This window comes from Astyanax mexicanus, chromosome 1 (assembly GCF_023375975.1).
Source record: "Astyanax mexicanus isolate ESR-SI-001 chromosome 1, AstMex3_surface, whole genome shotgun sequence".
Taxonomy (NCBI): Eukaryota; Metazoa; Chordata; class Actinopteri; order Characiformes; family Acestrorhamphidae; genus Astyanax; species Astyanax mexicanus.
The window spans coordinates 47,402,569-47,416,062 of record NC_064408.1 but is presented as its reverse complement, the minus strand read 5'-3'; the positions used below and the strand labels follow the sequence as shown (position 1 = coordinate 47,416,062).

Genomic DNA, 13,494 nt, shown 5'->3' with positions numbered 1-13,494 from the left:
ATGTGAATGAATATTATCATGAATTCATCCTTAGACGCTTCGTATGATGGTACAACACATACAGGAGGGATTACATAATGGAGACTAATTTGAATCCAGAAACAACACATTGATAAACTGATGTATAGGTCTTCATGCTTTCCAGCAGTTTATCCCCAGTCTTTCATACTAAATTTGAAATACTCTTTGAGTGAGGCACAAAACAGGGTGGCTAATAAGAGAGTATGTCATTTGCATAAATCACTCTTCGAAATCATGTGCTGTTAAATTTATTTAAGGGATAAAGCAAGGTTGTAAACATAGTCATGCAGAATGAATTATGATTGTTATCTACATAAAGCCACACAACTGTTATTGTTAGATTTTTGCTAGAAAGAAAAAAAAAGTATGTATTGTCCTTTTAATATTTTTTTTTCTCTTCTCAGGAGCATGGCAGTGGGACAGCTGATGCTAATGAGACTGAGGGACATGACTCGAAACTGATGGCCAGGATGAGCTCACAGAGACAGAGACAAAAGCAAACCCAGGTTATTACAACTCCTGAATCCACAAACAGACAGACATATATTTCGTTAAACAAATAGAATATGTTTTATACTTTAGATTCTTCAACATTAGGCAGATCTGCACACTCTTGGTATTTTAATCTCAGTGTCTTCATGAGGGAGAGCCACCTGGAATAGTTTCCTCAGCATCTTAAAGGAGTTCCTGGAGTTCATATACAGGTGCTGGTCAACGAATTAGAATAATTTGAAATAGTGCAATCATGAAATTCTTTGAATGCATTTTTTGTGCAGAAAGCAAATCAGGTGTTCACCGCACCTGTCCTACTCGTTAGACTAATCACAGAACTCGTTACCTGGAAAAAAATTTGCTCAGCTGAGCTTTCCAAAAGGCCCATTTAGGCCATTTAACTGTGACACTGTTGTTTTATTGAATTAGAATAATGGAGAAACCGTTTCATTGAATTAGAATAATTTTTATTATAATTACAATCATCACTTTCTCAGTATTTTGTTGCTGCCCCCTTGGCTTGTATGACTGCCTGAAGTCTCCGCGGCATCGATTTGACCAGCTTGTCGCAAGTTTCCGCACTCACAGCTTCCCAGGCAGTGGCGATGTTCTGCTTCAGTTGGTCCAGCGTAGTAGGCTTTCTGTTGCGAATTTTCCGCTTGACGATGGCCCAAAGGTTTTCAATGACATTGAGGTCAGGCGAGTTGGCCGGCCATGCCAAAACTTCAAGCTGTTTTTTAGTGAACCAATCTTTGGTCGACTTTGCCGCATGAGCCGGTGCAAGATCCTGTTGAAATATGAAGTCTTCTTCGCCGAACTGTTCCTCAACAGTCGGAATCAGGAACGTTTCCAGAACATCTTGATATACGGCAGCATTGACAGTCTTCTTGAGGAAGCAGAGTTTCCCTACACCTCGAGCGGACATGCATCCCCAGACCATAACGCTCTGGGGAAACTTGACGGATCTTTTCACGCACTCGTGGTTGTAGGTTTCGCCACCACGACGCCAGACACGAGGACCTTGGTCACCGAAGGAGATGCAGAAGCGTCATTCGTCACTGAAGACCACTTTCTGCCAGTCTTCAGCAGTCCACTCGCCGTGTTCTTTGGCCCACTTCAGACGTTTCTCCATTTGTTTCTTGTTCAGCATCGGTTTTACTGCTGGAACGCGAGATTTGAAGCCGAGTTCGTGCAGACGACGGTAAGTGGTTGATCTGGAGACGTCAGCGCCGGTCTGCTTGTTCCACAAGTCGGTGAGCTCGGAAGTGGACTTGAACCGGTTGCTGACTGCGATCTTTCTCAGCTGCTTGTTGTCGCGAGCAGAAGTTTTTCGGACGCCGGAACAGTTGGTGCGCTTGCTGCAGTTTTTCTTGAGAGCTTTGCAGACGGAAGACTGGCTGATGCCGAGCTGCTCAGCAATTTTAGTTTGGGTCAAGCCTTGTTGGCGAAGGGCTTGAATTTGAGCTACTATTCCGGTTGAGAGGTCGCGCTGCTTACCCATGATTGATTTTACAACTTAGAAATTCTACTCAACCCTGACTTTATACTGCACAGTGAACACTCTTCACAGAAAACAAAAATTCGAGCATTTATTCTAATTCAATGAAACGGTTTCTCCATTATTCTAATTCAATAAAACAACAGTGTCACAGTTAAATGGCCTAAATGGGCCTTTTGGAAAGCTCAGCTGAGCAATTTTTTCCAGGTAACGAGTTCTGTGATTAGTCTAACGAGTAGGACAGGTGCGGTGAACACCTGATTTGCTTTCTGCACAAAAAATGCATTCAAAGAATTTCATGATTGCACGATTTCAAATTATTGTAATTCGTTGACCAGCACCTGCATATATATATATATATATATATATATATATATATATATATATATATATATATATATATATATATATATATATGAATAGGCAATAAGATGAGGACTAGCACTGATTCTGTTGTTCGGTCTGGGTTGTAACACTCCGGTGTGTGTTTGTGTGTGTGTTTGCAGAACTTCAAGCGGAAGCCGGGGCGGGCGGATAACGAGCGCTCTCTGGGAGACACTAGTGAGCGAGTGAACAAGCGCCTGCGCACGATGGAAACCACAGAGCGAAGAGAGCAGGAGCAGACCTCAGCTGATGCTCTGCAGGAGTCTGACCTGTACGAGCACATCAGACAGGGAGAGGAGAAGTACGACGCTCAGACGTACGGTAAGATATGCAGGACACACGCTGACAGTACTGAACCATACAAAAGCACTGAAGCACTAGTTATATTTAGGGGGAGCAAGCACCAAATGCATTGTGCTGTTTTGTGTCCACAAGCTTCTGCAATGTCCCAACATTTATTTCAATCCAGTGTTGAATTAATTTTTAACCAAGATCTTGCAGCAGCATTGATGATGGTAGAGTCTGACCACTGCACAAAGTCTTCTCTATTCAGCACATCTCAAAGATTCTCAATGAGGTTAAGATCTGGACTCTGTGGTGAACTCTATCAATCCATGTGTGAAAATGATGATCTCATGCTTCCTGAATCACTCTTTCACAATTCCAGCCCCATGAATCCTGATATTATCATCTTGGAATATGCCCGTGCCATCAGGGAAGAAAAAATCCATTGATGGAATAACCTGGTCTATATTCAGTATATTCAGGTAGTCAGCTGACCTCCTGAAACTAAACCTGACCAACTGCAGCAACACCAGATCATAGCACTACCCCCACAGGCTTATACAATAGGCACTAGGCATGATCAGTTAATCACTTCAGCCACATTTCTTCTTACCCTGTTGCTCAATCACTTTGAAACCAAGTAAATCTGGACTCATCAGACCAGATGACCTTTTACTATTGCTCTAGAGTCCTGTCTTTATGCTCCCTAGCAAATTGAAGCCGTTTTTGCCGGTTAGCCGTACTGTATATGTAATTGTTTTTCCTGAAGCTACACAGCTGTTCGAGTTCCCTTTGCACAGTGCATGTGGAAATGCTCTTACTTTCTCTGTTAAACATATGCCTAAATTCTAGTGTTAAATAATTCACAAAATACCGCCACACCTTTACAAGATCAGCGATCACGATCATTCAAGATTTTTTCCGACCAGATTCCCTCCTAGAAGGTGATGTTTCCCCACGGCCCTTTCACTTTTTATAATGCGTTGGACAGTTCTTAACCTGATTTTATTAGTTTTGTTTAACAAATGAGAAGCTACTCACTGCATTAGTTAAGGTTATAAATAACTTGTTGCCAGCTGAAAAATAATTACCCATGCAGTAATTGCTTAGTTAAATCCAGGTGGTGACCTTTTTTGGCCAGGCAGTGTATATTTACATGCATTTGGTCTTTTTATTCTAGATGCTGCCAGTGCAGAACAACAAAGACCTTCTGCCATGAAACAGGAGGATGACAATGAAGAAGATGACATAGCCATGGACACAGACGAGGAGAAAGAGCTGCAGGCAGTTGAAGCTCCAGAACTAAAACCAGAGAAGATGGACGGCTCAAAGGCCTCTAATAGAGGTACATAGGTTCCTTTTAAGCATATCAGCCCAAAAATTTTCCCAAAGATGGGAATTTTAGAGGCTGATCAAAGTGGATTTTGGTGTTTTTTGCCACAAGGTGTATGTTATATTAGAAGGTTCATACAGATTTGTTTCTAAAATAATCTCATATAGTCCCATAGTATCTCAATAACTCCAATAGTCCCATAATATTTCTAATAAATCTGTCTAAATATTGTTACACATCTGTATTCCATTGTGTCATAATTTTAAAATCAGTGTACAACAGAAATTAATGAACACTAATAAGTGTTTTGACAATGATGAAATATCAAATTAAATATTCAGGTAGTTGCATAAAATGGACCAAAAGCTGAATAAAATGTTGTTAACTTCATAGTAAGTAGCCAACAATAGTAGTATGGCAACAAACATACAGCTCTGGAAACAAATTAGAACACATAAAAATGATGAGTTTCTTTGATTTTACCAAATTAAAAACCAGGAGTGGCATAAAATTATCCAAAAGCAGTGTGTAAAACTGGTGGAGGAGAACATGCCAAGATGCATGAAAACTGTGATTAATATTTGGTGGAATAACCCTGTTTTTTGTCAAAAAAACTGAAGTGGTCCATTAATTTATTCCAGAGCTGTATATACACAATATAGACAAATGTATGGTTTTTCCAGAGATAGCTTTCTGCTCTATTTTGGAGCATTGCTGTGAGGATTTGACTATACATCAGAAGCAAGCGTCTTCAGATCCCATTAACTCATCCCAGAAGTACTGTATGGAGGAGCACCATCATTCCAGAGAACATAGTTCCACAGCTTATCATTGGGAGGCTCTATACTCCTCTACCCAACACCTGACTTTAGGCATGGTGCTAATAGACTCATATTTATCTTCTCTAGTCCTATTTTATTGGCAGTACTTCTTCTTAAGGACTAAACAAGCTGTTTGTGTACATTTGCACATCAGTGTCAGCAGTGAGTGCACTGTAAAGTAGCTGAATGCATTCAGTAGAAGTGTTGTTCTTAAACATTTAGATAGTTAGTGTATGTATATACGATACTGTATATTTTATATGAATTCATTTATATTTTTGCCTATCGTAAACAGTATGCATGAATGTGTGTGTGTTCTTCTGCCACCTCTTAGGTTTGGAAGAGGGAGAACTGGAGAGCCAGAATAAGGTTGAAAAAGAGGAGGACAAACCAGAGTCAAAGAGAAATCGTGAAGAAGAGAAGAAAGAGCGCAGTCGAGAATCTACTATTCACACGCTACCAGAACTACTGACAGAAACGCTTAAGGTACTTAAGATGCACCAGATAAAACAGAGAAAACTAAAAAAAAAAACAATTAGCTAGCCTGAATAACGCTGTTAACATGTGATTGTGTGTGTTTCTGTTTAACAGATCCAAGTGAAAGACCCAGAACTGCTAAGGAGAGAGTTAGAGCTGCAGTTGGAAGACTGGCAAAAGCAAACTGGAGGATCACTAGAGGAGGTATTCTGCTCTATATCTCGCTGGTTTTAACTAGATCCTTCTTTTCACGTGAACGTCCTGGTGCTTATAAATTATGAACAGTCTCCTGGAAATCATGATATTGTTAAATTTCATGACGACTTGCTTGCATACTTTTTATTAGGGTTCAGTCCAGACTGGGCGAAAATTGATACACAGAGAGAGCAAAGTGATTGGTCTGTCTGGATGCTCAGTAGACCCATCAGTGTTGTCTTTGGGTGGGATTTACACTCAACCTCTATCTTTCTTAGTGCACCAGTTCATTTTATTTGCAGCTCTATGTCAGAGAGTTCAAAAAGTATGAAAAAAGGCATTTCCTCTGTATTGCCAATGGTGGATAAAGGCCATGTTGATTTGATGTAAGTCTACAGGTGTATGTCTAGTGGCTTTCTTAAGTTATACAACATGTGATTTATCTTTAGTGATAACAACATATTAAGTAATTGGTTGGTTGCTTAATAAATATAAAAATAATATGGCTGTGGTTAAGGTCACATGGTGGTGTTTTTTTGGGGGGCAAGAGTGTTTTTTTTTTTCACATTGTAGTGTCTACAGCTATTTGCCTGAATGTGGGACAGACGTGATTTTTTTTTTGGCTGTTTATTAGTATGAAACAACATCTTTCAGCTGTTGATGAAATGTACATATACAGTATGATCTAATGCAAAAAACTTTGAAGAACACAAACTTAATGTCTGACTTCCCCATTGACTTGGCCTGTCTGTGTTTGTGTGTATCCTGTAGGAGAGTGCAGCAGCAGGGATGTGGCAGCAGTACCAGGCGCTCACATCTCCTCTATCACAGCAGCTGTGTGAACAGCTCCGACTCATTTTGGAGCCAACGCAGGCTGCCAAACTCAAGTCAGTCTCCCTCTATCTTAAACTACATCTCACTTTCTATCTTTTATCTAACTGCATGTGCATTTCAGGATATGGGTGATTTTATTTCTTAGTCGACTTACATTTCTGATCCTTTCCTAAGTTCCATAATATCTTCCCAGAGCTGTCTCCTGTTTGTGACAAACGCCAATATGAAGAGGCAAAAATACATCTTTACATAGACTCGTCCTCTGGACTTATCTAACATTTTTTTTTTGGTTGGAACATCAAGAAAGTCGCTATAGTCTTTATAGACAAGGTATCACAGCTGATCCAGTACTGATATAGCAGCTATAGTCATATGCCTTTATTCTAGTAAAGAAAACTGTACTGTAAAGGACATGTAAAGAGACAGATGTTCAATCTAGTAATGTATGGTTATAAGAAACGATGTAGTTTTGACATCTGAAGGAAGTAATATACACACTAAATAGTAGATATGTGGATGGGCAGTATAATAAAATATGGTATCCCCTTCTACAATACTTGGAAAGTGGTGTTAGTTTGTTTGTTTTGTTATGTACAAAAAAAATGAAAAGATGTGATATATTTGTGTAAGTGTTGGAAATGCATTTTTTACTCCTACTTAATAAAGAAATATTTAAATAATTAAAAAATTATCATTTTAGATTCTTTTCAGTGTTTGTTAATCCACTCTTGTTGATTACTGTAATATAATTTGTGCTACGGTCATTGCCGTTATCAGCATTTCATAGTGGCTGACAGTTACTCACATAAAATTGAATAGAAATGGAATAGAAAGCTGAAATTGGATCATTTCTGTTGGATTGTTCTCTTGATTAACAGTTTTCTTTATATCTGTACATTCTGCAGGGGAGACTACCGCACAGGCAAACGGTTAAACATGAGAAAGGTCATTCCTTACATCGCCAGCCAGTTCCGCAAAGACAAAATCTGGCTGAGGAGGACGAAGCCTAGCAAGAGAGACTATCAGATCTGCCTGGCTGTGGACGACTCGTCCAGTATGGTGGACAACCACTCTAAACAGGTGCAGCATCTTTATAAAACATTACTATAATGATAAAGTCATTGTCATGGTCTCCATGACCCATATGTACTATGCTGTGCAGCTGCATCATGCACTTAAGCAAGTTATTTACAATAAACTGACATGTTAGAGTGTTTTAAGAGAGTCTGTAGAAAATATTACATTTGAACAGATGTAAGTAATCAGTAAAAAGTAACACGAATCTCTGATTTTGAAAGAAGCATGCTTGTCCTAGAGAGAGCTAATTTATAAGCAATTATGATGATAAATATAAATAATTCTCTTGAGGAGACTTTTGAGATATGTTTTAAAGAACATAAAGTGAGGAAAAATCACTACTTTTGTATGAATGTGATTTATTTTTATTCTGACATTTAATCTTGTGCTGAGTAAATAAAAACTTAATGACCAGATAGAGCATTTTTATTCTAATATTATTTCAGATTCTGCTGTGTTTTAAGTACTATCCGAAAATAAATAAATACATAAAATATAGATTTTATAAACTACCTAAATAATTCAGACCTCAAATAATGCAAAGAAAATATTCATTCATAAATATTCATGTATAAATAACAATACTAATGCTGGAAATGAGTTCAGAAATCATTATTTCGTGGAATAACCCTAATATTTAATCACAGTGTTCATGCATCTTGGCATGCTCTCCACCAGTTTTTCACACTACTTTTGGGTGATCTTATGCCACTCCTGGAGCAATGATTCAAACTGTTTAGTTTTGTTTGATGGCTTGTGATCATCCATATTCCTCTGGATTACGTTCCAGAGGTTTTCAAGGGGGTTCAGTTCTGGGGATTGACCATCAAGTTATTCAAATGTCAGTCAGCAAACACAGGATGACATTAAGTGACCTAGAAAAAGAATGACAAATGGCAGCTGGGGTGGAGTGCATTTGAGAGAAGAGCTGGAAACAGACTCCTAGAGGCAGAGCTCAAATCATATAAAGCTAGAAAAAAAACCCTTTATCAATGAAAAGAAAAGAATTTAGTTTATATCAGGTTTGATTTACCTGGCTGATTTGTGTGTGTCTTTTTACAGCTGGCGTTTGAGTCTGTTTCTGTAATAGTGAATGCTCTGACTCTGCTGGAGGTGGGACAGGTGGCAGTGTGCAGGTGAGCCAATACCATAAACATCATCCTTCATTTTTGATTGAGCTACAGCTTAGCTCTTCTACCTGCATGGTTTTACTGAATTAAATATGTATGTTATTACAATGCAGATACAACAGGATTTTTTTGTTCCTTTGCCTTCATGTAGCAGATTGATTATTTGATGATTTATTGATTAATAAAAATATATATATTATTATTATTACTTATCGGTTTACAGCTTTGGGGAAAGCGTCCAGCTTCTTCACCCTTTCCACCATCAGTTTAACGACCAATCAGGAGCCAGAATACTGCGACTCTGCCAGTTTCAACAGAAAAAAACTAGAATAGCTCAAGTAAGTGTCTTCCACCCTTTTATTTATTAGTTTTTTTTTATACTTTATAGATTTGTATTTCATTATAAATTATTTCCATTATTAACCTTAGTACAGGTCACTCATAGGGTTTTTATACTAAGACATCTAGACATAATAATTTTATTAATTAGTGAAAAAAAATGATGCAATTGACTGAATGTTTGCTTCTTGTGTGTCGTTTCCCAGTTTTTAGAAACTTCAGCCAACATGTTTGTGGCAGCTAAACAGCAGAACCCTGGTTCTGCAAATACAGGTAATGCTTTGCATTTCTAACACTTAATTCCTATATTGCCGGGTTTTATGTAGAAGAGAAAATTAGTTATAATTTATTACGCTTTTTTACAGTCTAAAGATGATATTTTTACACTGATTAAATTTTTTATGCTGCCTGTAGATCTACAACAATATAAATAGTTAAAATGCCTAGTTTTTCTACAGTCCTCTGCTTGCTTTTATGCATACGGTACTATTTTGTAACTCTTTAACCTCTTCTATCTGCAGAGACAGCTCAGTTGCTGCTGATCGTGTCTGACGGCAGAGGCTTGTTTCTGGAGGGAAAGGAAAGAGTCGCCACAGCGGTTCAAGCTGCTCGCAGTGCGAACGTCTTCGTTATATTTGTGGTGCTGGACAACCCCAACTCCAGGGTAGGCAGCTGTTACAGCACGCAATACATCAATGGCTGCCAGCCTTTCCTTTCTGATGACTGTTTAAATTTTCCTATTGCCTTCAAATTGAATTATGCAATTTAGTTCACAATGTGCATACTATACACATCTATACACTGATGCTTATAAGTTGATTATTTGGCATGTTAATTGTTATTTTATGGTTTATGGTTAATTAATAGAGCTTGAGAAACTGTGGAACTCCCAAGAAGCACAGTTATCTAAGTGCAGGTTCTATCATTCAGAGTTTGATATTTTGGTCCCTGGGTGAAGCAACAATCATTTGCAGACCTGCCAACATGGGCACGAATTTTGTCTTGTTTGAATTCCTTGTATGCTTTCACGATTCCATGTTCTAAATACACATATTGATTGATCTCGCATTTCCCTCATATTGTCCCAAGTTTGTTTATCAGCGCTGATTTATGGCCAGCTAGCACAAACACTAATCCAGCAAGCTACCCATCAAGCCATCTACACTTAATTTTCCTCTAAACTGTCAAAACTGTGTCGCTGTGCAGAAGTATCTCAGGCTCTCTTTCTGTCTGACATGCACACAGCGGACGGGATCTTTCTGCAGCTACAACAGTGTTTAATTTCTACATTAAAAAATCTTAGTTAAACTTAGTAAATCAGCCCATTATAATATTCTCATTTTAAAATCAAAACTACCCTGAGATATTATAATAAATAAAAAAGTAGGTACAAATAAAACATGAATTATGATTAATCACAGAATATTGTGGTGATGAATACAGTTAATTAAGCTTAATTAATGAGCGCAGGTTACAACAATAATAGACTTTTACAAACATTTTTAAACAATGCAAAATACTGTTTGTTATCGGTTGGCACAAGCATCTGTTAGATAATGAAACAGATCTGGTAGTTAGTGTTCTTCTCCAAACACATTCCAGTGACAGAGTCTGAAAATATATAGCGTCTCACTTATGTGTGTGACTATGGTGAATGTTACTGGGGAACTAAAACTGGTCATTAATTTGGGCTGACTTAAAATAAAATTGTGCACATCTCAGCCATTCACTTTTGAAGATATTGTTTGTCGCACAAATTAAAATCTTGCTCAATACTATTTATTTTAGACATTAATATGGGACAAGTTTTGATTCATATTATTGTAAACATGATTATGTTAGAATGAGATCACTGGTTACTGACTAGTTTTTGCATCTGTTTGGTTCAGGACTCCATATTGGATATTAAAGTGCCAATCTTCAAAGGGCCGGGGGAGCTGCCGGAGATCCGCTCGTACATGGATGAGTTCCCCTTCCCCTTCTACATGATCCTGCGCGACGTTAATGCTCTGCCTGAGACCCTGAGCGACGCACTGAGGCAATGGTTCGAGCTCGTCACTGCCACGGACCAATAACCAGCCACTGTGCAGGAGCCATTCAGCTGGGGCCACACGTCTGCGCAAACGACCAGTGCTGCTAGCCCTCCCGGACATGGAGACATAGACAGATGCACATGTGCGCGCGCACACACACACACGCATATAAGAACACATCGGACCGGCTGCTGTACATGTGCCTTTTTTCTTAATTTTGGTATTATTTTATTGAATTGTAGTTGGAGAAATTGCTGCTCTTATTATTCCTCACATTGGGAATTTTAAAGAGCTTTGAATTATATTAGATTTCTTTTCTCATTTGTTGTTTCAAGTGTTCAAGTTTTGCACGATTTTCCGTTTTTATGTTTCCGTTTTTGAAAGTAAAAGATCATGTGATTCTGAAAGAAGAAGAAAAAACACGGACTTGCGGAATGTGGACTTTTAGTGATACCTCTGATCCCAGGCACGTTCATGTACACGTCCGGTTTCAAAATGTGAAATACTGTTGGGCGAGCAATCCAGCCAGTGCTCATCTGACGCGGTCAAAATGGCCCAAAAACAGAAGTACAAGTGCACGTGGATATTCTCGTCCTGACACATTTAAAGAAATCCAGCAAAAATGTGCCTTTCAAGCCTCCCCCACTTCGTTTCCACCATTCTTTACTAGGACAGTGTGCGGAAAACTCATTGCCAGTGCACATTTTGAAGGATTCTGACTACTGCATCAGGCCCTTACTTCCCACGCTGATGAAGAGGACATTTACATATTTCCAAAAAAAAAAAAAAAAAAAAGCACTGTTGGACTTACAGCCCAGTTTGTGCCCTCAGACTCACACACCAGATTCAACCGCTAGAATCTGGCCTTCCCCGGCCTAAAGAGACTTAACAGAAGGTACACACACACACACAGATCGCAGCTACACAAACCTGAACCACAACTCTGACCAAGTTTAAATACAGTTACGTTTGACCTCATTTTGATTAAACTACTTCTAGGAGACATACACACTCTTTCTGTTTAGTATGTGCATTCTGTGTTCAAACTGGTAGCCTCAATTCAGAAAGGATTTCTCCTGTAGACCACATTTCAACCCATGACTCTGCAGATGTTCTGGATCTTCAGTCATTTCAGCATCTGATCTCAGTTGGGAACAGAAATAAAAAAAAAAAGATTTTGGACCTGTTTTTTCATGATGTGGTTTATGTTGGTCTGAGGCCATTTCTAGTTACTTCTTGAAGTCTTAAAGTGGCCTTTGATCTCACACTGTTGACTCCCATTAACATCCTATTCCTAAATGCATGTTTTTTCTTCTTAACATTGCCCAATTTACTCATTACACTGGTGGACCTGCCTCTATCAATTCTACAAATAACCAAGCATTAATTTCTGACAATTGCATATAAATATGTGTCTATCAGTCGCTGTCTTTTACTGGAAAAGACCAACAATAGAATTGAAATTATAAACAACCAGAGTTTTTAGTGATGTCGGTAAATTCTATTTAGTGCTATTTTAGTCAGTTTTTATTGACAAAATGGATGTTGAGTGGTTGATGAATTCTTAAATGCTGGCTTTCATTCATTGTCTCATAAAGAAGTGTTCACTACTAAAGCCTGCGTTTTCAAAGCAAACCCAGTTGCCTGAAGAGGAGCCTGTTCAGATCAAACTAAATTCTTTTACTTGATTCAAATTCAGTCAAATTCATTTTATAGTTTTTATAGATTCAAATTTGTAACAGACGTTTTTACATTTAACTTACATAGTGTTAGTTCCTTTTTCAGTGATGAACTCAAACGTGAGTTTTTACATCTTTTTTTTTTTCTTTTGACACATTTGTCCACTGATTCGTCCTGCAGTTTCCTAGACACTGTTCCAACCAAGTATTGAAACATCTCTTTTATAAATCGTCGATAAACAGAAACTTGCGCTTCGGCTGCGCGCAGTGCCCTAGTGCCTGTCCGATGAAAGTAATTTAAAAACCAGGACATTTTCTCACTTTTTAAAAAAAAAAAACCCGGGACAGGACGTGAAATACGAACATGTCCTGGGAAATACGGACGTTTGGTCACCCTACAACTAACTATCTGCCCTCGCTGAGGCGAACTTTGTGATGCAGCAGTTACTTCAGAATCACAAAGCTAGAACCATAGAGTCTAAAATACTTAATGTTAAAAGGCTTAATGTGTGTGTTTTTCCACTGAAACCTATTATATAACCACAAATCCTAACAAGGATTAATGTGCTAAAACAACGAACCAGAAAGACTAAACATCTCTAATTTATTTCACAGCATAATAAAGACTGTAAATATTAAAACGTGGTACAGTGTTTAAAGCTGGTTCTGGGGTAATTCTGTGCTGTTGGGTTAGTGATTTTCTGCTGTGGCACTTTTAGCTCTCCTCAGTGAGGGCAGTTAGTTCATTAGTTGGATCAGCTGACTGTAACATGCTGTAAACATTCGTCCGGAGTTCACTGGTGTTGTGCCGAAGAGAGTCCCCTGCCGATCTCTGCGGCTGTGAGGTCAGTTCACTCCGCTGTAGCATTAGCTAAAATACAAAAATACAGGAACAG

At 38.5% G+C, this 13,494-nt stretch overlaps 1 protein-coding gene across 1 annotated transcript in view; it reads left to right on the top strand.

Annotated features, from left to right (window-relative positions):
• The window catches only part of mdn1 (midasin AAA ATPase 1), a 95,175-nt gene extending 83,074 nt beyond the window's left edge, over positions 1-12,101 (top strand). The window contains exons 91-102 of the mRNA XM_049479329.1: positions 426-527; positions 2,518-2,716; positions 3,861-4,025; positions 5,169-5,320; positions 5,426-5,515; positions 6,278-6,393; positions 7,246-7,420; positions 8,480-8,553; positions 8,771-8,885; positions 9,093-9,159; positions 9,408-9,550; positions 10,776-12,101. Coding sequence (XP_049335286.1) covers positions 426-527; positions 2,518-2,716; positions 3,861-4,025; positions 5,169-5,320; positions 5,426-5,515; positions 6,278-6,393; positions 7,246-7,420; positions 8,480-8,553; positions 8,771-8,885; positions 9,093-9,159; positions 9,408-9,550; positions 10,776-10,961 — 1,584 coding nt within the window. The 3' untranslated portion in view covers positions 10,962-12,101. The remainder of the gene's footprint in view (positions 1-425; positions 528-2,517; positions 2,717-3,860; positions 4,026-5,168; positions 5,321-5,425; positions 5,516-6,277; positions 6,394-7,245; positions 7,421-8,479; positions 8,554-8,770; positions 8,886-9,092; positions 9,160-9,407; positions 9,551-10,775) is intronic.
• The last annotated feature ends 1,393 nt before the right edge of the window (positions 12,102-13,494 follow it).